This window comes from Athene noctua, chromosome 7 (genome assembly GCF_965140245.1).
Source record: "Athene noctua chromosome 7, bAthNoc1.hap1.1, whole genome shotgun sequence".
NCBI classification, from domain to species: domain Eukaryota; kingdom Metazoa; phylum Chordata; class Aves; order Strigiformes; family Strigidae; genus Athene; species Athene noctua.
The window spans coordinates 18,283,960-18,311,935 of record NC_134043.1 but is presented as its reverse complement, the minus strand read 5'-3'; the positions used below and the strand labels follow the sequence as shown (position 1 = coordinate 18,311,935).

General features: G+C 54.8%; 3 protein-coding genes across 4 annotated transcripts; 2 read left to right on the top strand and 1 right to left on the bottom strand.

Annotated features, from left to right (window-relative positions):
• Positions 1 to 198: 198 nt before the first annotated feature.
• On the bottom strand, positions 199 to 14,726 carry RETREG2 (reticulophagy regulator family member 2). Of its 2 annotated transcripts, none has more exons than XM_074911250.1 (9): positions 14,383 to 14,726; positions 11,895 to 12,001; positions 7,092 to 7,122; positions 6,227 to 6,362; positions 4,807 to 4,891; positions 3,873 to 4,010; positions 3,442 to 3,536; positions 2,379 to 2,514; positions 199 to 1,648 (listed from the first exon to the last, which is right to left on the bottom strand). In XM_074911250.1, exons 1-9 carry the CDS (start codon positions 14,595 to 14,597, stop codon positions 918 to 920), a joined length of 1,674 nt encoding a protein of 557 aa, XP_074767351.1. In that variant the 5' UTR covers positions 14,598 to 14,726; the 3' UTR covers positions 199 to 917. The 2 variants fall into 2 exon arrangements, with proteins under 2 accessions (XP_074767351.1, XP_074767352.1); XM_074911251.1 differs by lacking the exon at positions 14,383 to 14,726 and adding an exon at positions 14,031 to 14,128.
• A 122-nt stretch (positions 14,727 to 14,848) lies between these two features.
• On the top strand, positions 14,849 to 21,561 carry CNPPD1 (cyclin Pas1/PHO80 domain containing 1). Its single transcript, XM_074910509.1, has 8 exons — positions 14,849 to 15,115; positions 15,349 to 15,451; positions 18,010 to 18,091; positions 18,676 to 18,796; positions 18,892 to 19,020; positions 19,198 to 19,259; positions 19,497 to 19,614; positions 20,100 to 21,561. Exons 1-8 carry the CDS (start codon positions 15,047 to 15,049, stop codon positions 20,718 to 20,720), a joined length of 1,305 nt encoding a protein of 434 aa, XP_074766610.1. The 5' UTR covers positions 14,849 to 15,046; the 3' UTR covers positions 20,721 to 21,561.
• Positions 21,562 to 22,048: 487 nt separating this feature from the next.
• SLC23A3 (solute carrier family 23 member 3) lies at positions 22,049 to 27,223 on the top strand. Its single transcript, XM_074910957.1, has 13 exons — positions 22,049 to 22,127; positions 22,571 to 22,701; positions 22,976 to 23,136; positions 23,672 to 23,766; positions 24,097 to 24,170; positions 24,483 to 24,664; positions 24,798 to 24,921; positions 25,277 to 25,424; positions 25,505 to 25,758; positions 25,936 to 26,041; positions 26,118 to 26,285; positions 26,487 to 26,582; positions 26,753 to 27,223. Exons 1-13 carry the CDS (start codon positions 22,049 to 22,051, stop codon positions 27,091 to 27,093), a joined length of 1,959 nt encoding a protein of 652 aa, XP_074767058.1. The 3' UTR covers positions 27,094 to 27,223.
• The last annotated feature ends 753 nt before the right edge of the window (positions 27,224 to 27,976 follow it).

The following is a 27,976-nucleotide window of genomic DNA, read 5'->3' as shown; positions in this document are numbered from 1 at the left end:
CCCTTCCCCAGCCCACTCCTCGCTCCCCGCCCCAACGGAGCCACTAACCGCGGATCCTCCGCGGTGTGACGGAACTCCCGGCTCTCCTGAGGCCGCCCCAGAGCCCTCAGGCGCCGTGCCGCGATGGCCGACCGCGGCGGGCAGGGGTTCGGACGGCGGGAGAGGCCACGGCAGGAAGAAACGGGAGTACTGAACAGGGCCAGGAGCAAATTTCATTGATTGCAAAAAACTCCACAGCCACCCAGTAGCAGAAATCAAATCAGACAGGGAAAAAACAGGCATCGCCCGACACTCCGCGCCAGCAGTGTGGGCGCCAGCAGTGACATGGAAGATGGTAACGGTTGGCAGAAGGGGCCTCTTCGCCGCACGGCGCCCGCCTGCTTTTGTCCCCTCCCCTCCACAGACCCCCTTCCCTCCGCTAGTCCCCGAGAGCCACATCTGACTGTGCACCCCATCCCTCCCCACAAACGAAACCAATGAAAGTTAAAATTATTTACACTTTTAGCCATTTAAAAACCCAATAAAATAAGATTGCCTATGTCCTACTGGGGATGTGGGTATTAGCAGCAGCTACAGCTAGCTCGGTACTCTGCGTGCAAAACGAAAGACGAACAGAAGACAGACCAAAATACTGCACCATTACTAGGAAGCGTTTGCTGGGGTTGGTGTTTCGATTGTGGTGTAAGGCTTCTAGGAGCCGGCTCCTCCCCGGCTGCAGGGCAGGGGCGTCTCCCGCTCAGCCAGCGAAGGCCGGGCTCTAGAAGGATGGAAAGGATTCGTTATTCCAGACACAGCACATTAACACTGACGCATTTCCATCCCAGTCAACACAAACATCTAAAATCCCACTGCACGTTCACCGTGTGAGTTCTTTCTTTCCAGTGACGATGGAGGAAAAGGGGGTGCAGGAAGAAGACCTAAGACATTGATGCCGCTGTCATCACTGCCTCCTCCTTGTCTCCTTGCTTTGGCAGCTCAGCGAGCGTGGGAGAGGGGGGAGCTCGAGCAGCAGGAGACTCTTGCTCCTCCTGCTCCTCTCCAAGCCCCAGCTCTACATCCATTTGCTCCAGCTCCCCCTGATCCAGTAGCTCAAAGTCATCTGCTTCCTCCTCATCCTCCGGTGAAGCTGCTGTCTCTGTCTCCACCACTTCGCTCTCTGACAGCTGTGCTTGGAAGCTCAGCTTCTCTTCAGGCTCGGTGGGGAGGAACTCGGAGAGGGAGGGCCCCTCGCTGGCCTCCGAGGACCGCAGCAGGGCAGAGAGGGTGTTCTGCACCGCCGTGGTAATGGCAGTGGTCACGATCTCCTCGCTCAGCGTGTCAATGCAGATGCCCAGGCCCGGGGCAGGGACTGTCTTTGGCTCTGCGTTGCCTCCTGCCACTTGCCCGCTCCCATTGAAGTGTGTATTTACAAAATGGAGAGGAGATGCTAGGCGAAGGATGGAGAGGTCAGAGTCCGCGGCCTCCTTCTCTGCCGAGTCCAGCTCGCGGGCAGCGTGGGCAAGCTCAGGACCCAGAGGCACACCAAATGCATCTTCATCACTCTGTGGTCCCAGGTCTCTGGAATGATATTCTTCCACGGAGGGAAACTCTGCCAGGTCCTTGGAAAACGACTCCTCCGGCTCACTGTGCAGGCTCTGCTGATCGAGGTCTGAAAGGCACCAGCATTAAGGCACAGGTCCCCTCACCTCGAGCCAGGGCCTGGACACCTCCCACCCACCTCCCCCAACTGACACACCAGAGCTCACTTTTGGGCAACCTTCCAGCTCTGGGAGCGCAGCAGGACAGGATCTGCCATTACTCCCTTCTCCCAGTGGCACAGCCCGTGTGGCGTGTCCCTTTTCTCATCCTGTTCTACGTGCTCTGTGCTCAGGACTTCGTTCTCCAGCTCACGCTCTCTGCTTCTAGAGCCCTCCAGTAAAACCCACGGGGTCAGGGAAGCTGCTTACAGCACGTCACCTGCCCGTTCCTCCTCAGACACTCAAGTGACCACATCCGAGTGGTCACCTTCCCGTTCCTCTCCACTAACCAGTCTTTCTCTGAGCTGGTAAGTCTGACAGGTGAGGTGTCCGACCTGTTTCACCCAGCATCATATATATGGGTGAGTGACTATACCATGCAATTATTTCTGCGGGACTTTGTGGATGGCCTTGCTCCCTTGCTGGCATGCCAAGAGAGCACTGCCTTGTGGGGCTGTAATCCAACGCAGATTACTCAGGGCCAGCTCATAAAGCCAAGGCCCGCTGTGCTGCTATTACTGCTTCCACCTTTCAGTGCTCTTTCCCCTGCAAATACCTAGGTTCTCTCTCGATGTTTGGAGGGACAGCTGTTCTGGGACAAAACACTCAGGGTCAGGAAGGCAGCAGTGTCCCATCACGTACCTTCAGAAACGTCCGTCAGCTGTGGGGTGGTAGCCCTTGAGACAGAAAAGCCTCCGCTCTCCAGGATGGAAGCTTCCTCATCAGAGAGCTCAGAGTCTGTGATTGACAGAGCCAGGGCAGTCTTCTTCACATCCACCTGCATGGGATGAAGGCAGAGGGACAAACTCCTGGGTGTCTGACTACCAGTGCTGTGTACAGGCACCTCTGCACAAACCAGAGCTTCCAGGCACAAGTCCTTGCTGGAGAGACTCTGCACAGGGACAGCAGGAAAGCAGGAGGGGGCTGGGTAAGGTGTTGATTGCACTGCCAGGGAAGGACAGTTTCAGCTCAATGGCTTTCCTGCAATAATGCACTGCCTGAAGCTTTCCCTGCCCTATGAAAAACCCGAAAGAGCCACCACAAGATGGGATCAGCCTGCAGGAGTCTCAGAAGGCTTTGATCATTCTTCCTCTCCTGGGATCACCAAGGAGCAAAACACCCCTTCCCTTTTGCTTTCACGCTAGGCCCAGTGAAGCCTTCTACAAGGAGCAGTGCTTCAAGTATCTGCATTCCCTTGGAAGCCAAAGCTTCCCGTCTCACAGCCCAGCTACATGCCCAGAGCTCCTGTAAAGGAAGATACTTGGTCCATTTCTGTGGTGCACATATAGAAAGGTCCCATCTGGTCTGACTGAAAGCAGGGAACTGTGCAAGAGACACCAGTGCTGCTCATCTCCCTTTTCTAGTGGCAAGAGCCTCTGCACATTACACCAGGAGAGTTGATTTCCTTGGGAGACACTCGCATTCTCCCAGATGAGGTGTAACCACCAAAGCAATGCTGCAGGTCAGCAGGAGGCTGGAGCACAGCTCACCCTGTCCTGCTACTGCATCATCAGCCCTGTGGCACTGAATTCTCAATACCCAGGCTGGAGACAACAGCATTCACCAAACAAATACCCTTCTCCCCTTGGAATTCTGCAAAGAAGTGACTTGCTGCTTTGCCGTTTGTTACTGTACTCAGAACACCCCCTGACACTCAAGCCACTACAGACCAGACAGGAGGGACTGGTTTCTACTCAGCTCTTACCACTGGGGAGAAGCCCGACAGCTCTGCCTCACTCTCGCTCTCTGTCTCTGCTGTTGGCTCATCACCTGCTGCAGGCTCACTTTTTCCTTGTCGCTCTATGAAGAGAAGAAAGGCTTTATATGAGGCTGAAGGAATTTTATGCCTTTATACATCACTTTCCCACTACTTTTACTACCCTGTGAAACTGCACAGGTTTCCCAGAAGCTCAAGGTTCCTGGCAACAACTAATCTGTTGCTCTCATCTGCTGTTCCCAGGATCCCCTGCCCAGTTGCTCTCCCCACACCCCTCAAGTTTCAGCCTGTTTTCCCCTGCTCTGCTACAGCCTTTCACCACATGGCGCTGGCAGACGTGCTCTCCCATTGTCCCTTTGCTAGGGCTCCACCCTGTAAGTACAGCACCAGCAGAAGTTAGAGAGAAGGTGGATCCTTACTCTTCTTCTCATGCTTGTGGTGCAGGGTCTCTGCCTTCATACTGTAGTCCAGTTTCATCAGGACAGGCTCCAAACGCGTGTACATCCTCTGGATCAGCTCATGGTAGACCACCAGAGGCCAGAGCAGAATGCTGAGCACTGCAGACACAGGACAAGGGGAATGTGAGAGACAGACCGAGCACAACCCAGCCCTTCATGGGGCACCAGCAAGAAAGTCTGCAACAAGGGAAGCACAGTTGAATGGCATTTGCTTTCCCATCTGATTCCGCCTAAAATCCTCATCCATGGCTATTCTTGCTCATTTCAAAGCTGCTTGATTAACCAGGTTTTCCTAACAGATTTCTGTTATGATGCAGATTTATGTTAAGATGAAGCGTAAGCCCTCCTCTTCAGCCATGGCATCCCAGCCCCAACATGCAACGGAGGCCCTGAAACGAGGTTATTAAAACTAAAAATCACCGAAACTTTTGTAAGTTAGTTACTTTTGTAAGTTTGCTCTAGCAGCATAGAGCTCATATGGAGATGTACTAGTAGCAGAGCACCTGAACAGTCTTCAGAGTTAGCAGGGACTCACGATGCAGAGAAAAAGGTCTTATTTACTAGACATGCAGCTTCTTAACAACTCCCTCGATGTGGGTTTGCCCACTCTAGGAACTGAGAGCTTCCTGCTTCCCCTGAGCCTTAACAGCACAGCCCCAGCCGTGGGTAGCAGAGGAAAGCAATGTTTCAGCGACGGCTCCCTCTCCTGACCTCACAGTTGTACTGCATGCACGCACTTGAAGCAAGAGACTTCGCGGAGCACGTTGCCTGTATTGATTAATCACCTAACGCAGATCCCCTCAAGAAAACCACAAATATGCTTCTACCAGCGTATCAACAGCACAGTTAGGTCATGTTTCAGCTTAAGTCAGACAAGAGAGCTGCTTATACTCACAAATGATGTAGGAGATCATTATGCCTGGAACATAGTGTCCAACTACAGCCAGAATCAGGCAGCCTGAACAGACACTCATGCAGAACTGAAGGAAGAGAGAGGAACAAATAGAAGTGACAAGAGGCAGAGATACATCTATGCAACCAGTGCAGAAAACCCAGTTAGAGCAAAACGAGGGATGCTCCTAACAAAGCCAGTACACCAGCTTTGCCCTGAGTACATTCAGATGCTCACAATCACAGCTTGGTTTGGTTAAGCTGTAAGCATTAGAGGTTCAAGCACAGGAAGACCTAGGTAGCCCGATACCCCAATAACATGAATCAAAACTTTATTGGGTAGTTCTTTATGAAGTAAATTATGTTCCTTGCAGCTAGGATGGGATATTGCAAATTGCCATTTTAGAATACATCTCTCCTGCAGAGATCAGCACTTTAAGAGAAGCCTGCACCGTCCCGATGGAGACAGGAAGCTCTTAGAGAGTGCCCAGATGCTGTGCCACTGCTATGCCATAAACCACCTGGCAGAAGCATTAGCAGAACCCACGCTCCCACCAGACCAGGACCTTCCTCCTCTGGAAAAAGTGGAAGTGTAATGGTGCAGCCCTGATGGCTTGTCCTGCATTCTCCTGGGGAGGGGGGAGAAGTGAGGACACCCTGCAAGCCAGGGCATGTGTTCAGATACCAACTAAATCCAGTGACGAAGAGTTTCATTCACAATGGAAAGGGTCTACAAGAGCTAGGACCCTCTGAGGGCTTTGCTCCCAACGAATTCATGCTTCATGGGGATCTTGGTCCTGGTCTCCTACTCTCTGTAGTTGGGACAGTGTTTTTAGCAGAAGACTAATCAGCAGTGATAGAAACTCACTCCTTTTGGCACACAGGATCCCAGCAAGCCTGATACACTCCCAGTGGCTGGTCTGTCCTATATTTTGTGATGCAAAGGCAGCTCCTGTCTACAAACCCTTTCCAAACAACACAGGTCACAGCTACCAGAACATGGTTAATGACAAGTTTCCATGCACTCAGAAACACTGCTGCATTTGGACTTCGCTAGCTACTATCCTGGCTAGCAAAATAGGCAGGACCAGCTTAAGAATGGAGCCTGTTAAAGGGGCAGAGGCTGTAGGTTCCCCTTTTTCTCCCCACTCCCAATCCAAGAGCTTCCTTTGCATGTTAAGAAATAAAACTAAGTATAGCTAGCCATTCACAGAAGGGGTTAAGTTCAGCTCAAGTTTACAAATACTGGAAGCCAAGGCTCATTATTTAAGCTTCCCAAGGCATAGAGTCTGAAGGAAATGAACAGCAAATGTTAAACAGGGACAGCAATTGTAAAAATATTGATTTTACATTCTTCCATCTCCTAGGCCACTAGTAATGGAAAGAAAAGCCCCTGCACAGAAGAGTAGGTATCTCCAGCTTACCTTGGCAGGATTTTGCCTCTTGTACTGTAGCAGTTCCTGCAGGTACAGCCTGAAGGTGACCCAGCTCTCTGCCAGACAGTGGCACAGCTCAGGGACACTGAGCAGGTGAGGTTGTGCCCCTGAAGTCACCCCCTCACTAGAGACAGACAAGAGCAAGAAGACAATCTTTGAACACGGTCTGTTTTGTTGTGGGGGGAACAGCTGCACTGGGAAGCAGAGATCCCTACCAAAGGCTTGACAGTACTGACTGCCTCTTCAACTGAACTATGGAAGATGCTTATTTGGAGATACTTTTTCCTTTAATCAGGAAGAGCGCCAAGAGACACCTAAGCCAAGCAGCAGACACCATGCCACAGCATCCCCACGCCACAGGCCCAAGATGCAAAGCAGTTTGCTCAAAGCCACACAGACAGAAACACTGGAACTAGTTATGTGGCCTCCTCTGGCACCAAGTCCAAGGTAACCAGAGTGTGATACTCAGACCTATAACCATGGCCAAGCGCAGGATGCAAGCTACGCCACCACAGACAGCACACACGGCCTGCAAAAGTCAGTCTTGGGATTTCCTTATCTCTGGAGGATTCTTAAAATAGTCCAAGAAAGAAACCTGACAGTTCCTAACAACAGAAGCACTCAAGCTTTATTGCTACTCAAAGAACACTAGCTTTCCCCAGAGTCTCAAACTGTGGCTCCTGAGCTGATAAGCAGTTCCCAGTGCAGGAGAAACTGCTACCAGTGTTTCATAGCAGGAGCCATGCAGTCTATTGACAACAGCAAAAAGGGCAGGTGAGATCACCACGCTAAATTAAGGCTTCCCCACTCTCGCCTCTCACACATCACAAGGAACACGTATCAGTGAGCTTACCTCTCCCCTCCTGGCTCCTCTGATGGCTGTGCTGTAGAGACAACACAACACATTAGTCAGCCAAGTGAAAAATACAACCCGACATTTTTACCACTTAAACAGAGCAGAGCTGGAGATGCATCATCCTTAGCTTGGGATGCACCCTGGGGACCTTCTCTGTGCTCTCATGCAAGCAGGAATCACTGGCTTAGAGTCTGAGCTGTGCAGGCTTCAGTGAAGCACTCCGGGAGACTTGGAACAGCCAGAGCATTGGCCTCAGTGTGCCCCAGCACACCTTGCAACCTGTACTGACAAACATGTGGCCTAACACTCGTATCCAAGGTGCACCCTGCTGCTAGCACGTGTGCTTCCTGCCACAGGGATCGTACACCTTGCCCCGGCGTCCCACGTGCCTGGGCAGTGCCATCCCCAGGGCAGCCACCAAGCCCTTGTCATTCACTGACGGCTGCCAGCGCAGTCCCTGAGCTAGACAAATTTTCAGCTCCCACCTCGGAGATCAACATGGCACTAGCAGGTTTGAGCTGCATTTCCCACTGACCAGCCCAGACCACAGTCCCTGGCAGGATGCTGTGTACAAATGCCAGAGATGTCCATGCCATCTCTATCCTTTCCCACAGAATTAAGTAACAAATAGCAGTCTTGTGTATAATTATCTAATTTTAGGGCTCTCATGTCCCCTGACAGCCCTTTGTGCCAGGCACAGATATAACTACACTCCTAAGGTCTGGCAGTCTGGATAAGAGCAAGGGAAAGCTTCTCCCATTTTTGTCTCTGCACCCAACCCAGTGATGATCAAACAGAGACTTACTCCAAGCAGTACTGATGGGAGGAACAGTGTTTCAATGGCAGAGGTCACATATAATTATGCTCTGCCTTTAGATACATAGAGGCAAAAACCCTAAATATTTCTATGACAACTGGAACTCATAAGCCTGGGTGCCCTTGGGTGTCCTGGCTAGCTGACTAGTGTCTGTGGATGTACAGGGCACAACCAAAGCTCCTGCAGCAACACAGTCTTTGTAAGTCTCCTGTGTTTAACACGCCCTGATCATGCTGTAAAGGCCCTCTGAGGTCTATCCTCCTTGACCTGTCAGCCTGATGTCCTAAAGCTGGTAGGGACAGATCTTTGACACTGTCTGGCCACCACCAAACTTGGTTCAGGCCATCCAAGAGGTTCTAAAAATCAGTGCGACCCTATCCCCCGCACTGCAGGTCACCACGTAAATGGGACTAAAATAAAGGTAGGGAGTTTATGTTCAAAGTTTACTTGTTGGAAATGGGCTTAAAAATGCAACATGAGCAAAAAGGGGTTTGAATCCTCCCTGGAGTTATCAGCCAGATGCAAAGCCCAAGAGTGGTAATGACTGCCCCAGGAAACACACAGAAGAGGTGAACATCCATCACTGCCGATGCCTAGTGAGACTTCAGACTCCAGCTGAAGCCGCAGAAGAGAGCAACAGCTTGTAGCAGCCCTGCCACCATTCTCCCAAGACTCAGGACGTTGGGCCACATATGTCAGACTCCTCCTCCTGCTGCAGGCACTGCACCAGCCAGCTCCCACAGTAGAGTGGAGTGGGAGGCCATTCGCCCAGGGAAGGAGGCAATTCTTTGAGAGCGTGACCCAGATTTCCAGTAATCGGGCCTGACAAGGAGTCAACTGCTCTCAGACTGGGCTGCCCATCCACTCCTCTGCCCACGAGTGTTCAGCACAGGGGCTGGTGCAGCTGGCAAGCACTGCTCAGAAAGGGAACTCGGGGTGCGAAATGAATATTATGGATGCAACTCCACCCCCCTGGGGCAGTTGCTTCTCTCGTGCGACCGCCGTTGCTGTGGTTTGTTGTTGTGCTCAGGAATCTAAAGCTGCTTAATCACAGCATGCAGAAATCCAGCTATATCTCAAAGCCTCATCTATTACCTGCACTCAATCACTAAATAGATTACATTTGGCACTGGCCTGTCTGTGATGGCTGGATATACCGATTGTAACAGCTACCAAATGAGGTGCTGGGATGCTCACCATACGCTGCTGGACAGATGTGCCAGCATCACAGTAAGTGGGACAGCACAGGAACCCCACACCCCCTCCGACTGGCTGCAGTAATCCAAGCCATCCAAAATATGCCAGCAGAGGGAGTGAAACAATTCTCCTCCGTTGCTTCTGAAGGCTTCAGAGACACTTTGGGGAGCTGCAGAACATTTCAGCAGGCTGCAGAGTGTTCACGTGATTTCAACTATCTGGCAAAACACAAGCTGTCTTTAAAATCAACAGTATCTTGCTTCCTGTAGTAGAGTAGTCTGCCTGCTGTCCATCCCAAAGCACTGCAGTCTTACAACAGTTGGAGGGACAGCCCAAACACAAAAAACGCAGAGTGTTTCTGACAAGACACGTTCACTTAAGTAAAGCTTAACTCCAGCCTGTGCTGCAATACTGTCTAGCACTGGTACATCTAAGCCAGCAAGCAGGACACCCACAGCTGGCCTCAGATCATCAATAAGCGGCTGAAATCTTTCTGTCGGCATTTCACACTGGATTGTAGATTAATACAAACCACTTGACATACACCAGACTCCTCTGGGAGACCAGTCAGCCATGCAAGAGTTTAGGTTACATGTTGGTACTGACAAATTACTGCTGATGGATTCCTTGGCTCTTACAGGTTTTCAACACTTCCCCAAGAGGCATTCTTCATCTGTGTGTAAACTTTAGCTAGAAAGCAGGGGCCCTTTTTAAGGAGTACTAGCATTCAATCGCAACGCAGGCTTTGCTAAAGCTCTTCTACACTGACCAGAACACATCTGCCAAACAAGAATGCTACAGAAAACATCCCTACTTGACACCTATTTCAGGAGAAAGCGAAGGTGCTTCCTAAGTCCTTAAACAATAGTTAAGTGGAACCCCACATAAAGATGGTTTCCTATGGAGAAAATACCCTGTGTGGGAGCTGAAAATATGCAGTCCCTTCTGACAGGACCTAAAAAAGTTGTGCATCTTGCTGCTGTTAGTGTGCTCCTGATCACAGTGTGTGAGTAACTGCAAAATACACGCTGTGGTTTTAGCATTCCTTCAGAAGTGATGTTATAAGCAGTCACCCGAGACACACAGAACTGCCACAAGCTGAGGTTTGTGTATATACGTGCTGACTCTTGAAGGTGTGGTACTGACCTACTTCCAAAATCTCCAGGAAAGGCTTACAGGAAGCGCTGAGGAGGAAAGCCACAAAGCTACAGCTCTGCTTCAGCGGGAAGCGAGAGCCACACAAGAACCCCTAAGTATTCAGCAGTGCCAGTTCAACAGGAGGCCCCTCAGGAACGCAGAGCACCGCTCTTTCCTTGCAGAGGCTGAGGAAACATGGTCCAGTGGACCATGTCAAAATCAGGGCTGTGACCTAACCAGACACATCAGAAAGGTGCCTCTGTTCTTTGCTGTCAGCAGCAGAAAGGCAGCAAGCAGTGAAATATGGGGAAGAACACCACCGAGGAGCGGCTCAGTAGGATGTGCACTGACTTCTTGCAGAGTTGATGACATAGGATGAGCCTAACCCCTGGTGTGTTGTCTTCTTTGCTTTTTTTTTTTTTTACTCCTCACTGCTCTGCATCACATAAATTTTCAGCATGGATTTCCTATTTCTTCTGTGATAACACAACTTTTACAGGCCCGGTAGTTGCTGGAGTGATTCTACCCCCACCTGCCTCAATGACACCATTCTGTATTGGACACCAGGCTTTTGCATTTCTGGACGTCTTTCAAGTGAGATGTTTTGGGTTGGCTTTAAACTATTCCCTTAAAAATCCAATGTGAATAAGCAGGAAATTAAATTGGCCAGTCCAGTTTGGCTGCCTAGTTACCTGAACCACACAAAGCAAACAGTTTCAAGACTACAGCTGAAACATATCTAATCTTATCAGGACTTCTGTGAAAGCACCCTTTAAGTCAGTACCCTTTTAGGTCAAATAAAGGGCACCTTACAAACACACATATAGAGGGGCTTTCATTCAGAAACCCTCCCTAGAGTAGGGGGGCAGGGATGGAGGGCCCCAAGCTGCCTTTGAACAGCAGCAGTAGATGCAGTAGGCAGGTTTGGGTCCAGACGTTTAATGAATTCCAATGAAGGAGGCACTCAAAGCAGACAGCAGCCAATCCACGCCTATCATCACTATGAAGCTATTCCTCTTGTTGCTTTTGTGTCTAATGTTGGCAGAGACCCTTCAATAAATGGGAAAGATAAGCCAAGTGATCAGACTCACTGATTAGCTGGAGACCAGATGCTGTTCAGTACAAGCACAATACACTGACTGTCCCTGCTGTCAGACCTCATCATCCACTCTGCTACCTGCCGCAAGGAGAAGTGGCTCTCATCTGCTCTGCCTCTTTTATGGCATAAGCCCACACTGCACTTAACTAAAACCAATACACTTCAACCCCACATTTCCTTCTCCCAGCTCAGCTGGCCATATATGCTCAGACCTGGAACGATCTTTTCGCCATGACATTTGCAGGAAAGGACATAGCAGAAACACCGCATCATCCCTGAGAAGCTAGCTGGACTCCCTTAGTCACTCTCAAAATGAGCTGCTCCTAGAACTTCTCATCACTGGGAACAATTCTCCTCACGCCCAGGGGATGTATCCTAATATTCTGACACAAACAGGCAAGAAGCAACACCAGCACCAATGACTGAAGTTAACAGTAGGAGCAGGGCTTACATGACCCATGAGAGCCAGGAAGGGACCGGCTGTGGCCACAGCCCAGCAGCTATTAACACCAGAACTGTGTCACTAGCTACAGTGCTACTCATCACATACCTGAGAAATCAAACAGGAACCTGGGTTTCCATCTCTCCAGCAAGAGGATGCCAAGAAGGGACATGCTGAGGAGAAAGAGGGGTCTCAGGGAGGTGGAGGAAAACAACCTAGAAATCAAATGAGAAATTGTTAGGCAGGAAAAAGGCAGCAAGTTACTGCTCTTGATGAGCAAACAGATACGGCTCAGAGTATGGCAGAGCAGAAACATCCAACTGCTAGTGGCCGCTGCAGCAAGCATTGTACTCTGCAGACGCCCGCCCTTGCCACAGCACGTTCTCAAATGGCACCTTTGACCACCACCAGACAGCTGACTACCTGCCATCTCCCAGCGCTCTCCTCCCCTGCTCCTGAGCTCCTCCTTTAGTTGTAAAACAAAGCTAATGCTCCCTTGTACAAGTACAAGTCCCTCCAAATCCCCAAGGTGGAGGCTCTAGATAACTTAAATACAGATTTCTGTAGCAGAAGACTAGTAAAGAATCAGCCTATTTGCTGAAAACTTATGTCCTATTTGTCATCACAAGGTCCAGCATTACCCACAGGTAGCACCAAAACACATCCTGCACCTGCTTCTAGATGCCCGTTCTTTTATCACAAACCTCTGCCCGTTTCATGAGAGCCTAGCACTGAAATGGTTTAGCTGCTCACTTGACTCTATCGTAAAACCTTTCATGTCCCTCATCAACACATTGGCTTGAGCCAGATGCCAGCTCACACAATACTACATACACGCAGTCGCGCAGTCCCACCAGCACAGGATTTATCTCCTCACTCCATAAAGACTCAACGGCTAAGGTCCCAGGGTGGCTCTTGTGCCAACAGTGCCTGTCTGCACCCCTCCTTTCCTCCAAGCAAGAGCATCAGCACTTCCCTCCAGCCCAGAGGAGCTGTTTTGAAGTTACTACAGAAACAAATGCCAGGGAAATGCATTCACCTTCATCTTTCTAATGAACACTCCTTTCCAGGAAGGAAGAGCCACTCTACTATTTTACCTTGCTCCTCTTCCGTGAGTATTCGCCAATAACTAATCTCAAATGCACCAAACAATGATTGGAGTCAGAGAGCATCTCGCTGTGCAGCACAGGGAAGGGCTGCGCTTCCCACCAAGCCACAGTCAGAGGTAGAGGACTTGGAAGTGAGATCTGTCTCACTGGGCAGCACAGAACAGAAGACACACACTTTCCATGGGTTTACAGGACCTACAACCATACAAAAACATAAAACCTATAATGACCTAAACAACGTTTTTATCCCTTCTCATGGGACAACAATTCTGTAGCCTAATATGTCAGCTCTGGAAGAATTTCCTCCTATTCCACCTCATTTATGGATTGCAGTTGAGGAATGCTGGCTGAATCCTCCATGGGACCGTAAGTAATTCCTTCTCCTCCATGATATTTAAATCTCTCTGCTGTCCCATATTCTGGGCACCCTTTGTTCTTCTCAGCCTTTTTACGTGCACTCAGCCGTCATTGTCTATCACCCCTGCCATCTCTCGGCATGCCTCTCCCCTTTCCACTAACTTCAAAGCTCTGCTTTCAGACCTCTCCAGCTGGTAGAAGAGTCCAAAACCATTTAAGTAGCCGGTTACCATGTACGCTTCTGATATGGATAAGGGAGCAAAATATAAGCAGCCTCTCCATGGTGACTTCAAAGGCTGTTTAGTCACATACTTTCCCCTTCTCCGGCTTCAGTCTGTCCCTTCCTATTTTATGTGCAACCAACATTTAACTCTTTCCTCATCCAGTTTTGACCTTTTCTGATAGGAAAGCCACTGACTGAGAGTATTTTTGCCAGTAAAACTGACTCACTGTTTATACAAACAAACAGGATGTTTTTCATTCCCATCCACAGCTGGGCTCTGCCACTCATGCTCCCGGCTCCTCATGCTGCTGTCCTGTCCCAGAGGCAGAGGAGAAAGGAAAGCAGGACAAGGGGAATATGCTTGCGTTCAAACCGAGAGGCCTCGGCCTTTGTTAAAAATCAGCACCCTCCAGAAAAAGATCGAGGAGCAGAAGGGCTTAAATAAAACACCCCACGGCAGTCTGCCACTGCAGGAGGCCACGGGTCTTACCAACCACGATTACAGGGTGAAGCGAACCGATAAAGCACATATGCAAAAATTAACCAGAAACGTGCCTGGGCGAGCCTCCAGTTGAGCCCAGCTGCATTTTATTACCGTGGGGCAAATCCTGCCCGAGCTCTTGGCACTTTCTGCCCTCGGGGAGGGGCCTGTTTATGCTTGTCGGAGGAAAACAGCACGGCTACTCTTGGCTCAGCGCATCCCACGGCGCTGCGGGGTGCAGCCGTCCTCAGCTTTGCTACAGAAAAACAGACCGTCAGCACCCCAGAGGGGATCGCCATCGGCCCCAAAACCTCACAAACGGCCAAACGCCGCCGCCGCCGCCGCTGAGGGCAGGACGGGCAGCACCCCCAGAGCCGCTCGCTGCCGGCCCGGCCCCCCCCGCGGCCTACCCCCGCCCCAGCTCACCAGAGGGCCCCGCCGAGCGCGGCGGCGGTGACCAGGCTGTGGAGCGGCCTCTCCCACACCAGCAGCCGCTGCGCCGCCGCCAGCGCCGCCTCCCAGCCCCGCAACCGCTGCCGCAGCGCCGCCGCCAGCCGCGCCGCCGCCGCCGCTGCCGCCTCCTCCTCTTCCTCCTCGGCCGCCGCCGCCGCTGCCGCCTCCTCGGCCCGGCCGCTCGCCATGGCTGTGGGGGGGAAGGGAGGGGCCGCTGTCACCGCCGGCAGGGGAGGGAGGGGAGGGGCGGGGGCGCCGAGCGCTGCACCGGCCCGGGCGGGCGGGACCGCCTGAGGGGCACCGGCGGCCGCTGGCGCCGCGCGCATGCGCAGCCCGCCCCGCGGCGGGGAGCGACTGGCCGCGCATGCGCCGCGGGGGGGCCGGGCGAGGCGGGCGCTCTGCGCAGACGCGCCTCAGGCCGCGCCCCCTGCACCGGAAGAGGAAGGCGGGCGGCGGCTCTCAGCTCGGCGGCGGCGCTGCGGCCTCCGCTCCGGTCACCGCGCCCGGCCTCGGTGCAGCCCGGCGTCCCGGAGGGGACTGGCCCTACGCCCCAGAGCGGCCCCGGCACCCGTCGTCTCACCGGAAGAGACCCGGCCTCGGAGCCGGCCCGGCGCCCCCTCCCCTGGGGGTGGGCGGCATGGACCTGGACGGGCTGCTGTTGGATGAGGAGGGCACCTTCTCCCTCAGCGGGTTCCAGGAGTTCACGGTGAGTCCCCCCGGGGCACCTCTGGTGGTGCCCGGTGTCCCTGGTCCTCTCTGTCCCCGCCCTGTGGCTGGGGCGTTCCCCCCCTCCCTAGTCCCTGGCCGTGGGCAGCGCCGTGTGCCCACACGCCCGGGCCCCTGGCTGGGTGCCTGGGGGCTCTGCCGGGCCCGGTGTACCCCTAAGCTGGGGTGGGGAGCACTCAGGGCGTTTCTCACATTTCCCCTGTCTGCCCGCAGTTCCTGCCCAGACACCAGCAGCTGAGCGAGAGAGTGCGGAAGCGGCTCTATTATGGCTGGGACAAAGACTGCAGCCTGGATAATCTCTCCAGCCCTGTAGCAGGTGGGTTGCTCAGTGTCCCCAGATGGGAATGCTGAGTCAAGAGGTTTGGAAGTAGCCCAGGGGCTGAGACCAGCAAGTCAGCCGCTCCCTCTCTCAGCGCCAAATCCCACCCCTGCCCAGCCTTCCTCGCTCCGCACAACGCAGCAGGCAGGGCGCCAGAGCCTCATGGCTCCTGCTGTCTGTTTTATTGCCCTGCCTGGCCTACTGCTGCATTTTTGGCACCTCGCTGGTGTGCAGAGTCCTTTAGGTTGCTTGTGAATTCTTTGGCAGTGAAAGTTGTGTCCCTGTCCCTGATGAAAGGTGTATTGGACAACTTCTTGTGCTCTGCAAAGTACTGGGGAGTTTGTTTAACTTCTAGTTATGAGCACCAAGGGAACAAGTTCTTGCTGTGTGTTTTCTGGATTGCGGGTTTTTTTTCCCTGTTGATTCAGTAGTGTTTGGGGGAGCAGAAAGATGCATCTGGGTTGAGGCTGGGGATCTGGTGCAGGTGATAGTGGAGAGGAGTGGTCAAGGGCATGCAGTGGTTTGCTGGAGGGCCTTCACAGTGCGGTTGTGTTAGTGTTAGCCACATGCTCACACAGCTTGCGGGGGGTGTTGAGTGGATAGAGCAGTGTGCTTGCATTCAGAACTCTTGTGGTAGATTTGGGGAAATGTTAAAAAGTTGCCAAGAGGCTGTGTGTGACATACCTCGGTGAGGAGGGGGATGCTGGGCATGTGGTGATGGAGCAGGGCCAGGCAGGGCAGCCAGCTGCCTGCACGCTGCTGGGAGTCACGAGTTCTGACATGAGTGGTGTGAGGGAGGCATGTGGCTTGTCTTTGGGGCTGGTGTCACACCCGGATGCGAGATGGGACTGTTCCACAGGACGCTACTAGTGTTGAAAGTTCAAAGGGCACATTCATGGGAGAAGACTATTGAGGGCTATTAACTATAAAGACTGCCTTGCACCCAGGAAATGCCTCAGCTCCTGGAGCTGGGGGTGAGAGCGATGAACAGAATATCTCTGTGGGTTTATATGCTCTCACAGCCTTGCTTCACCAGCTGCTGTCAAAAAGTGGGACCTAGGACTATGGCATCTGTCTTGTCACAGCTGTGCTGTTCCTACATGCTGAGTTTATGGCACTGATTTTCAGATGAGATAAAGGCAATTGTGGGGAGAGTCCAGAGTAGCAGGAGGACCTGGAAGTGGTCTTTGGCATCAGGAGGCAATATGGAGCTAGCCGAGGTGAGAGGTTACAAAGTGAATTTCTTCCTTCTGGAGAGGAGGAACCATAACCACACTCAGCGTGCAGTGACTGTGAGATGGAGACAATGATCAGCTGCTCTCTGTGCTGTCTAGGGCAGGACATGTTGTCATGGGTTGGATTTGTGGCTTGAAGAATTAAGTTTCATGTCAGGACAGAGCCTGGGTGGCCTCATTCACTTTCTATCACTCAGGGCATCACTGCTGCCTCTGCAGTGGCTGGTGTTGTGGCACAAGGGTGGCCAAGCAGGGCAGAGAGAGCAGCAGCAGTGTGAGAGGCTGGAGGTGTGTCTGCCTGGATGTGGATCCTAGTGGTGCTGTGGCTTGAATGACCTAGGGAAGTCCCTTCAAACAGTGTGTTTCTGAGCTTGGTGACTGCTGTTGGGCAACTAATTCCTGTGGGACTGCAGCTGTTCTCTTAGCTGCTGGAGAGACATGGAAAAGAGGGATGGGGAGAGAAGAGGTGGTGGGGTAATGCTTCCCCTGGGAGCTGGAAACACAAGGCTGCTGGTTCAAGCTCTGCACTCAACTCCATCAACCAAGAGTGAAGGAAAAAAAAAAGCAAAAATATGGAGCTGGAGTTGCTTTTCAAACATTTCTTGCCAAGCACCAGACTGTAATGCTGTTTGGGATGCTCCCAGCTGGCCCTATTGCATTGAGAAGTGAGGTAGGAACTGCTGAAGCCATCTGCCAGCATCTGTCAGTCTCTGGCCTTTTCAGTGCTTGAATGCTGAGGCAAGTTCTTAAGTGTGGGGGAAATGGACTGAGATCAGCTGCAATTATACCACATCGCTGCTTCCATACCATATTAGTGCCTTTGGGCTCCTGCTCACATGAATACATTGTCCATAATCATCTCTGGGGCTGTGGTCTAGGGGAAGCTGGATCAGTGCTGATAAGCTCTGGAGGAGGAGGAGGATGCTTGTTGGAGGGGAGCAAAGCACTGGGAAGGTGGGGTGTTGGTGTCAGGTCCTAGAAAGCCTCCAAAAGCGCTGCTTGAGGTCCTTCAGGGTGAAGGGAGAGCGTTAGCCTCACTTCAGCTGACTGCTAGTAATTCCCTGTGATGCAGACAAGCTAATCTGGATCTGACACTGCTGCTGGGTCTTGGACACTCTCATCCTCATCCTGCTTTGGTCTGGCTGTCATGCCTATTTGTTTGTTCCTCCCTCATCCATGACTTTGGATAAAGCCTGTCTTACCTTCATAGTTTAAATTTTGAGGGGCTGAGTAAACAATGAGCTTGTGGGGAGAAGGGGAAGGGTGGGAGTGGACTGTGTCATGTGGGGCTAAACCCTTTTGTTGATTTTTCTCTCCTAGATATTGCTGTGGAATTGCTACAGAAAGTGGCTCCCAGCCCTATCCGCAGACTCCAGAAGAAATATGTGTCTCGTGTATCTCGGTAAGAAGCAAAACCTGTCCCTTCATGTCTCATGTCAGAACTAGGTGCTCTGGTCTCACCTATGACTCACTTCTGTCCCCTGGGCCAGCACTGCCTTTGTGCTTAGGACTGATTATTGTCAAAGAGGAGCTGGGGCCAGGTGGCAAGGCCAGCAGTCACAGTGACTTCCAGTCAGGCCCACTTGAGGTTCATCCTGCTCTCTGGGGTGCAGGGGTGCTCTTGTTACTGGGAATCTGTACTGGCTGGATCTGCAGCTCACTGGGTAGCCAGGTCTGAACCCTGGGTCTGCTCCTGGCAGCCAAGCCCTTGCAGCATGCTGGGCTGCAGACAGGGCTGCTCGGTTTGGAGCTGGCTGTGCCTGGGAACAGGAGCCAGGACTTTCCACCCTGCATCCCTTGTGCTTTATCTTGCTGCAGCTCAGGACAGCTAGCATGGATCTGGCAAGGCTGGGATGTATCTAGCTGTCTCTTTACTAAACCCTTCTGCTACCTACAAGGGGAGGGAGCAGCCAAGTTGTGCTATGGTGACTGGGATGTTTGAAGCACACAGAGAACCTTTGAGCTGCTACTTGCTCTGTCTCATAGGGAAGCTTGCATCTCACCCTGCTCCATGATGTTGGCACTGGTTTACATTGAGAGACTCCGGCACCGGAACCCTGAATACCTCCAGCAGATCTCTTCTTCAGACCTCTTCCTGATCTCCATGGTGAGCGGCGTGGGCTTGGGGGGGGTCACTGGGTTGGAGGGAGGCCTGGAGGAATGCAGGGAGGACTGAGATCCTGTTCTTTGTGCTGCTTTTAGATGGTTGCTAGTAAGTACCTGTATGATGAGGGTGAGGAGGAGGAGGTGTTCAACGACGAGTGGGGAGCAGCAGGGAAGGTGGATGTCCAGACCATGAACACACTGGAGATGAACTTCCTGAGCGCCATTGTAAGTGGGGCTGTCACTCCGGCCAACTGTTTCACAGAGCGGGGTAAAGGAGGCGTTGAGGGGAGTCTGGATTTCTGTTTTTCCCCCACGTACTCCCATGACAGAATAGGGAGGGATGTGTCTGGGTGCTGGATGGCCTGCCCTGACTCTGCTGACCTTTCACTGCTGTCCCCACAGGACTGGAGTCTCTACACAGATCCCCGGGAGCTGTTTGAAGTGCTGAGCTGGCTGGAAGGACGGTAGGTGTGTGGAGTGGGGGTGAGCCTTTCATCTACCTTGCAGCCCCAGCTTTGCCCCTGCTTGGAGCTAGCCCTGCTGCAGTGAAATAAAAGGTTGCGGTACCCGTGAGCCTTTGCTAGGCTCTGCAGCTCCCTTCCACAGACCTTGAGCAGGGTCTTCTCCAAGCCTGCCTGGAGTGAAGCCTCTGATGGGGAAGGTCCATGCCACATCTACCATTCCCTTTTTTTTTCCTGCAGTGTGGCAGAAAAGCAGGGCATGTGGCGTGGCTGGTTCACCTACACAGATCTGTGTGTCCTCATGGAGCAGTCCATGTGGCAGCATGTGCTGGGCCAGTTCTACCAGCAAGTGGTGAAGGTAAGGGACTGGGACAGCAGTTACTTGCAAGAACATGGGACCCAGCAGCCTGTGGGTTTGGATTAGGACCCTCTTCCACTGGGAGCAGCATCTTAGTTTATTTCCTGTTGGAAAGGGAAACTGTCAGAAGCCAGAAGATGCTGATGTGCTGCCTGAGGCGCTGCAGCCTGGGGCTGGGTTAGTCTGTGTATTGTGCTGGACCACAGCCCCACAATTCATGGTGGCATGGAGGGAACTGGGTGCTGTCTGGGGACTCAAACAGGAACTCTTTGGTGGTTCAGTTTTCATTGGGGCATTTTGGTTTGTGGTATTTAGGCTCTGCTTTGACCAGGCTGTGTGCTGGTAGCTGCATGGCTGCCTGCTCCCTGGCACCTGGTAGTAGTGATGCCGGTTATTCTCATGGCTGGGCATGGCCATGCTGTGTCACAGCTGGCTGGGGGGGCTGCTGGGGGGGTGGTCTGGGCTAACCATTGGCTTCTCTGCAGCTGGCCTGCCTCCTGGGCGTGGTGTACCTGACCGGTTTTGCGGCTGTCTTCACCTCTGTCACTGTGGTGCACCGGTCTGTGTGCATGAGGAGTGTAAGCCCTGTGGCCCCCCGGCCTGTGTTGTTCCCCGAGGAGGGCACTTGCCAGCTGGCTGCCCAGCCAGCCCCAGCCTCTGACCAGCCCCAGCCTGGGCTGCCCGACGTCTCTCCAGCCAGCAGTGCCCGTTGCCTGCAGGAGAGCAAGATGATGGAGGAGCCACGTCGTGGGGGTGTCACAGCAACTGCACTCTACCTGTGGGGCAGCGTGATGACTGCTCTGTCCTACCCAAAGGCACCTGATCTAGCCCAACACAGGAGCCCCTCGCAAGGCCCCTTCCAGAGAGTACCCACTGCCTGTGAGAGATCTAACTGTACTGCCTCCGGCCAGCCTGGCCCCTCTAGACTCGCCATGCTCCCCGCTCCTCCGGTGCTCCACTGCCATGCCTGCTCAGCTGCTGCGGGCCCCACATGGGATGCAGCCCCTGGTCACAAGGACTGGCTGGACCCCCTGGGTCTGAGCCAGTGCTCCTTGCACACTGCCATGGATCTTAGTAGAATCAAGAGCTTCATTTTTCCCAGCTAGGAGCATGGGGTGCAGCCCCTTTCCTCTTCCTTCCTAGTGTGGCACAACTTCCTTGCACTTCTGGGACCCCTGATCCCTGGGGCTGCACGGGGCTGGAGGCTCCTGCATTACTTCCAAACCAGCATTTGTGTCTCCCCACCCAGAGCAGGAGTGTCTGTCACTTTTAGGGCTGCTGGGACAGGTTGGAGCAGAGTTGGCTTGCTTTTGTGGTGCTGGAGGGTAGAAATGGGGTGCCCTTGGGATGGGGTGCTAGGGCAAGGGGGGTGTTGGACTTCTTCCTACAGTGAGTGGGTGGCCCTTGGTGGTGCTGAGCAGAGGTGGAGTGTGGGATGTAGGATGCTGGGACTGTGTGTGTGTGCAGGGTGGAGGGGCTGGGGCAGTGACCCCAGTGGGGGGGGTGGGATGCCTGGTTTAGGGGAGAGGAGGTTGAAGGAGGGAGCAGTGGGAAGCCTGAGCTGGCTGGCCATAGCAGCAGTTCCCCGTGGGGGCTGCCGGGCAGCTTCTTGGGAGATGCAAGGGTCACACCAGGAGGGGACCCTGATGTGGCTTGTGCCCTGCTGGGCTTGGAGGTGGTGAGGTGTGGTTAAGACTGAGCTTCCTTATCCTGCTTGTGCTGAGTGTTTTGAAACTGGGGTGTTCTGTGACCCCATCCCAAACCCTAGCTGTCTGTGGCTGTGAGCAAACAGTGCCTGACTGCTCCTCAGGGTAGAGAGAAGGCACCTTGTCTTGCTGACCAGCCCAGCTCATCATGCCCCTTCTTTTTACTGTGGATTTTACACTTGTTTTTTCACTCTTTTGTAGATGCAAAATCTCTTCCAATAAAAGTAGTTCTTGCTGTGCACCTGCCTTGTCCTGCTGAGCTGCTCTGTCCAGCAGCATACCTCCCCCTCTGCAGAGTCCCATCAATGAAGCTCTCTGAGCTGCTCTGCAAGGCAGATCCTGCCTGCTGCAAGCGAGCCCAAGAGCACTGTGAGGCCTGGTGACAGGAGGGACATTGCGTCTGGTGCCTGCGGAAGGCAGGAGCGAGGAAGTTCCCCATCCTTGGGAATGCGTGGTCTCTACTGCTCTTTGCTCTCCAAAGTCTGTCCAGTTAATGAGTGAGCCCCGAGCAGCAAGGGCTTGGCAGGGTCACCATTGTGGTTGCTGGCACAGCCATCTTTGCCCTGGGACAAACACATGAGCATCCTCTGCCTGTGTTCCTTTGGGAGCCTTCCCAGCCAAGCAGGCAGCTCTTGGCCCTGGCATCCTTGTGCAGCGGCAGGATTCAGTGCTCTCCTAGGGGCGTGGGGGATGTGGTAGACACACACACCCCCCCCTCCCATCCTGGTATGGGCACAGTGCCCACTGGGGAATGGCAGGACCTGGGAGGGGTCTGTGCAGCTTGTAACAGACTCTTCAGGCCTGATGGTGAGGAAGGGCTGGACCAGGAGGGCAGGGGGATGTGGTGCTGATGAGGAAGAAGCATGGGCAGAGCACGCTGGCGCTGCAGGATGCTGCTGGGGGGGATGCTCCAAGCACATGAAGGAAAAGGTGTCTGTGCTGTGGCCTGCCTGGTCCCTGCCCTGTGTACTACAAGAGGCAGGGAGGGGATTTGGGCTGTGGGCAGCTGGCACTGCACCAGTGTCGACATCCTGGCTGTGGGTGGCTGTCACCTGGCCCTTGTGGTGACAGCCCAGGGTGACACTTGCATTCCTGGCTGCAAGGGCAGGTTACTCACCAACTCGAGTTAATGGCTAACCCTGGGGCAGCTCTTGCAGAAGGTGGAAGTTCAGTTGTGCGAGGGCTGTGAGGAGCCCTTGGGGGGTAGGTGTGGAGGGGGAATCTGTCCCTCCCCTCTGCTCTGCAAACAGGAACAGTGTGGGGAGGCAGCAGCATGAATGGGGGCCGCCGTGCAACGCCTGGTGCCAGGACCCCTGTGCTTGCATCCTGCTCCCTGCAGAAGATGTCCTCCTTGATGCTGAGCTGCTGCTTAGCCCTTCAGGTAAGGGGTGGACCATGGTGAGAGGCCAGAGAGATGGGGTGATGGGGAAGAGGGCTGGGATCCTCGCAGGTGGCAGAGCAGGGGCCGCATCCTGCCAGGCAAGGGATGCGTGGGGCTCTGCCCAAGGTGTGCTGGGAGGGGAGTGGGCAGTGGTGGGCACTGCCTGGGGGGTGTCAGTGAGCACTTGGGGATCCACTCAGGGGGGCTGGGCACAGGGGGCTGCAGCTCTGGGTGCCGCAGGGAGTCGTGAGCACCCCCTCTCTTCCTTGCACAGCACCTGGCCGTGCAGGCCTCCTTGCTCTGCGTCTTCCACCTCCTCCTGCTGCCCACACTGCTCAAGGAGCCGCCCCATGCCCAGGCCATCAGTGAGCTGCTGGCACGCAGCCTCTTTGCCTGCGGCATCTCCACAGTGCTGCAGACCATCCTGGGGAGTCGGTGAGCATGGGGGGCAAAGGGGATACAGCTGTCGCCAGGAGGAGGGTGATGCCGTGGCAGTGCATGTCAGCCCCCTCCTAGGCTGTGGGGAAGATAGGCTTTGCTTGGAGGTGGGAAGGGGCATGAGGGCAACCCCTTGCCCTGCATCTCTGTACAGCTGTCCCCTCCCTGCCATCACTGCATCCTCCTCTCTCGCATGTCTCTCTAGCAAAACTGCTGTGCTTTCCCTGTAGTTCCTTACTGCCTTGCTCCAGCATCATTTGCAGCTCCTCCAGACCACCCGGTGCCTGTGCTGCCCATGCCCCACACAGGGGCTGGGCGTGTGCTTTGACAAAGCCCCTGACCTCTGCGCACAGCCCGTGTGCTGCCACTTGGGATGTGCTAGGGCATATTTGGGATGTGAGGTGACCTCCTGACACTTTGGGGTTCTCATCTCCTTCCCTTCCCATCCCTTGTTCCTCTGGCAGCCAGGGTTTTGAGAGCAGCTCTGTCCCCTCTTTCCTCCTTAACATGCCCTTGCTGTCCCCTTCCCCAGGCTGCCGCTGGTCCAAATCCCATCCTTCGAGTACCTGGTCCCTGCCATGGTGCTGAGCTCCCACCTGTCCCTGGGTGCCGACATGGACGGGAACGGTGAGCACAGCGCTGGAACCTGCGTCCCACAGGGCCCGGGCCATGCCAGCGCCAGGGGAACAGCAGTGACGAGGTGCCTGGCACACAGAGGAGGGATGAGGGATAGCAAGGGGTCCTGCCTGCTGGCCCCTCTGGTGATGGTGCACAGCACCCTACTCACCCCTGAGTGCACCCACAATTCATCTGGTTGCCTCCCCAGGTTCAGGGCTTATGGGGATGCTGGTACACTGGCCCTTCTCCAGCCTGCAGACTCTGCCCTGCATGCTCTTGGACCCAGCTCCAGGACCCCAGCATCTACATGTGTCATATCCCTTTGAAATTCCCTTCCAGGTACGGTCGTGGCCAGTCCTTGCCCTGCACCCCACTGTAGTGCTGCAAACAGCTGGGCCGCCTCACTGCAAGAGGTGGGTGATCCTGCACTGCCCTGGGGTGTCCCCATCTTTCTGCTCTACCAACACCTCAGTTGTCAACCTGTCCCTGCACCTCTAGTCCATTTTGCAGCCCTTCTGGGGATTGCCATGAATAGCGAGGTACAAGGGGATGTGCAAAGGCAACAGGGATCATGGTGTGTGTGGGTGCATGTTCCCCTGGGCCTGGGGTGAGCAGAGCATGGGGAAAAAGTGATGCTGCTGGGGCTGTGGGAGTGTGGCGAAGGGGAGGTGTTGGGCTGCTCTCCATGTATCCTGCCCCATGGGTCCCATCCTTTCCTCCTGCAGGTCTCTGGAGCCGTGCTGGTCTCTGGGCTGGTTCAGCTGGCACTGGGAGTGTCTGGTGTGTGCGGGTGGGCAGCCCAGCGCTGTGGGCCCATGGTCCTGGCCCCTAGCCTCTCCATCATTGGGCTGTCCACATACAAGGAGGCTGCTTTCTTCTGCTCTACTAACTGGGGGATAGCGCTGCTGTATGTGAGCCTGAGGGCCACAGTGGTGTGCAGCCCCTTTGCTGTGGGGACAGAAGTGGGGCCTCCTCATGGTGTGTTGCACGTGTTTGGGGCCCTATCACTGCTGCATGGTGACCTGTGCTCCCTCTCCTAGGCTCATGCTCCTCACTGTCACCTTCTCCCAGCACCTGGGGTCCTGCTGTCTGCCCTTCTGCACCTGGCTGCAGGCTCGGGGTCGTTCCGTGGAGCTGTCTGTCCCCACCCTGCGCACATTCTCGGTACTGTGGCTTGTCTGCCCCTGCTCCCTCTGCTGTGCCCAGACTTCTCCCTTAGTGTGGGGTTAGGTGGGACCTAGTGGCCCTGGAGCAGAGCTGGATGCTGCCGCGAAGACAGGGGTGAGAAGTGCTGGTGCAGCTTCCAGGGTGTGGGTGCTGCTGGGGGAGTGCAGGAGACCTGCACTTGAGGGTGTTGGAGCAGCAGAGCCTGGGATGCTCCTTGCAGGGTTTCAGGGAGATGTGATATGGCTCCCTGGGAGAGGTGGTAGGACAAGGACCTGCTGTCTGGGGCACAGCAGATGGGGTGCTGGCCAGGGGAGGAGGGTCCCCTGCTGAGGGTCCTCTTGCTGCCTTGCAGGTACTGCTCCCGTTTGCTGGTGTCTGCATTGTCTGTGCCATCCTTAGCCACCTCCACATCCCTTGGGAATCACTGGACCTGGCCATGGCACAACTGTCCTGGGCCAACAGCAGCTTCCATGGCCCTTGGGTCCGCATCCCCTATGCAGGTGGGGGGCAGCAGGGCTGGGTGCAGCCATCTGCCTTTGGCCAGGGCCTCTATCACTCATACCTTCTTCCCCCACTACAGGCCAGTGGGGGTGGCCGCTGCTTACCCCCCGGGTGCTGGCAGTGGGCATCGCCATGGCCATCAACTGCAGCATGAACTCAGTGGGCTGCTATGTGCTGTGTGGGAGGCTGCTGCGAGCCCCCCGGCTGCCCCCCCATGCCTGCAACCGGGGGCTCTGCATGGAAGGGCTGGGCAGCCTCCTGGCAGGGCTGCTGGGCACTCCGGGGGGCACAGCCACCAGCATTGCCAACGCCTGTGCCACTGGCCTCACGCAGGTATGCCTGGGGTGGAGTGGAGGAAGGTCTGCAAGGGATGGGAGGCAGTGGAGCAGGAGGTGTGGGGGACCTGTAGCACCCAGGCTGTCACTGTGAAAGATGGGTCTGTATGGCTGGATAGGGGGACAGAGTAGGGGGTGATGCTCCCTATCCTCACTTTGCTGTCTTTTCTGCCAGGCTGGCTCTCTCCTCTCGGTGCAAGTAAGCGCGCTGGCATGCGTGGTGCTGGGCATGTCCCCGAGATTGGCAGGGCTCCTCACCCGCATCCCGCTGGCAGTTCATGGTGGGTACCCTGCCCTTCCCCTGTGCTGTGGCGCCTGCAGCCTGCCTGGCGCTGCCTGACTCCTGCCCCCTTGCAGGAGGGGTGCTCTGTGTCACCTATGCCGTGGCTGTGGGCACAGGGATCTCCTACTTCCAGTACGCGGACATCGACTCAGGGAGGAACATCTTCATCGTTGGTTTCACCATGTTCATGGCATTGCTGGTGCCGCGGTGGTTCAGTGCGGCTCCAGCTCACCTGACCACAGGTAGTGGGGACATTCCCCAGGTGAGGCAAAGCCTCAGGCCCTGTGACATGGTGACCACACATCTCTGATGTCTTGGGAGGCTGGATTGGCTCATGTCAGCAGGCAGCTCCTCTCTAACCTCTGGATCTGCTGTGGCAGCTCCTGACCCTTCCCTGCTGCTGGGCTGGGCCATCCTGGGTGATTCTGGCACTGTCCCCACAGGATGGATGCCTTTGGACCTTCTCTTCCTCTCTCTGTTCATGGTACCTGTCTTCTTAACTGGCTTCTTGTCATTTTTCCTGGAGAACACAGTCTCAGGTGAGGGGCTGCTCTAGGTGCTCTGTGTGAGTGTCTGCTCCAAGGGCTGCATCTGGCCATGGGACTGTCCCCAGCTCTGCCTCCCGGCAGCCCTGCTGGGAGTCCTGAGGCTGGGAGGGTGAGGTTGGAGGAAGGGGCTCCCATCTCACTACCCACCGTCCTGCTTGCAGGAACCCTGGAGGAGCGAGGGCTGCTCTCTGAGCTGGCACTGCGGAAGGCTGAGGCAGGCAATCGCCACACTCGTGGAGAGAGGGACAAAGCCAGCTGGTCATATGGGCTCCCCCCTGGGCTAAGGAGGCTGCTGCCGTCCTCCTACAGACCCTTCCCCTGCTGCTTCCTCTGCCCGGAGAATGAGGAGGAGAAGGAAGAGGAGGGCAGCTGTGCCACTGAGGAGGGGACTGCTGCCCCAGGGGAAGGGACGCACCTGCTCCCCAAACCCGGCTCGGGGGAGCTGCAGCTGGCCAGGCAGCAGAGTGAGACAGAGATGCCCATGTGGCACACGGTGGCCTGACCCCACGGTGCAGAGACACCTCATGGGGGCCTGGGGTTGTGCCCCCAAGGCAGCTTGCGAGCCGTTGTGCTCCTTGTTTCTAAAGCCCACGTGGACTGGAGGGGGCCTGCGCTTCCACACTCCCAGCACAAACCTCATTCCCCTGCTTGGGAAAGAGCTATAAAAACCTTCAACCAACTTTGACTTTTCTAGGGGTTTCCTTTCCAGCCAGGACTTGCCTGGGAGATACCAGCCCACCCTCCCCCGTGCCCTGAGGACTGTGACTGTGAAGGGCACGGCCACACTGTGCCACTGCAGCTGGGGATATGGGTGCCCCTAAAGCCCACCATCACCCTCTGGATGTGGCCAGGGAAGGGCTCAGGGCTTTGGCCAGCCCCAAAGGGCTGTTGTCCTGGCTTTGCTCACCTGCTGACACAGTGCTCAGGAAGGGCTGGCTCTTCACCTCCTCCCAGCCCTGTCCCAGCTGTGACCATGGGCCCTCGATGCCTGTATAGTAATGCTCTGGCACACCAGGCTGCCCCAGGCTGGGGGTACAGCTCAGCTCAGTTCCCTAAAACAGTGAACCCCCTTCACCTGCAGCAGGTTGGTCCCAGCAGTGCTCACCACTTAACTGCCCCCCAGGTATTGCCCTTGTTGCTGAACTGCCAGCAGCAGATTTCTCTGGGGAAGAAAACATCACCTTTGACCCTTGTGATTAAACTTAGCACCTGGGTTGTTTCCTGCTGCTGGCTGGTTATGCCGACTGCAGCAGAGTCTGCACCAGCCTCACTTGCTGCTCCAGCATTTACCACAGTTCAGAGTCCACTGGTAGGGCCCCGTGCTGCCTCCACCAGTCTGAACTGGCCTGCAAAAGCCTAGAACTGCAATAGGAAAGGCTGGGGCC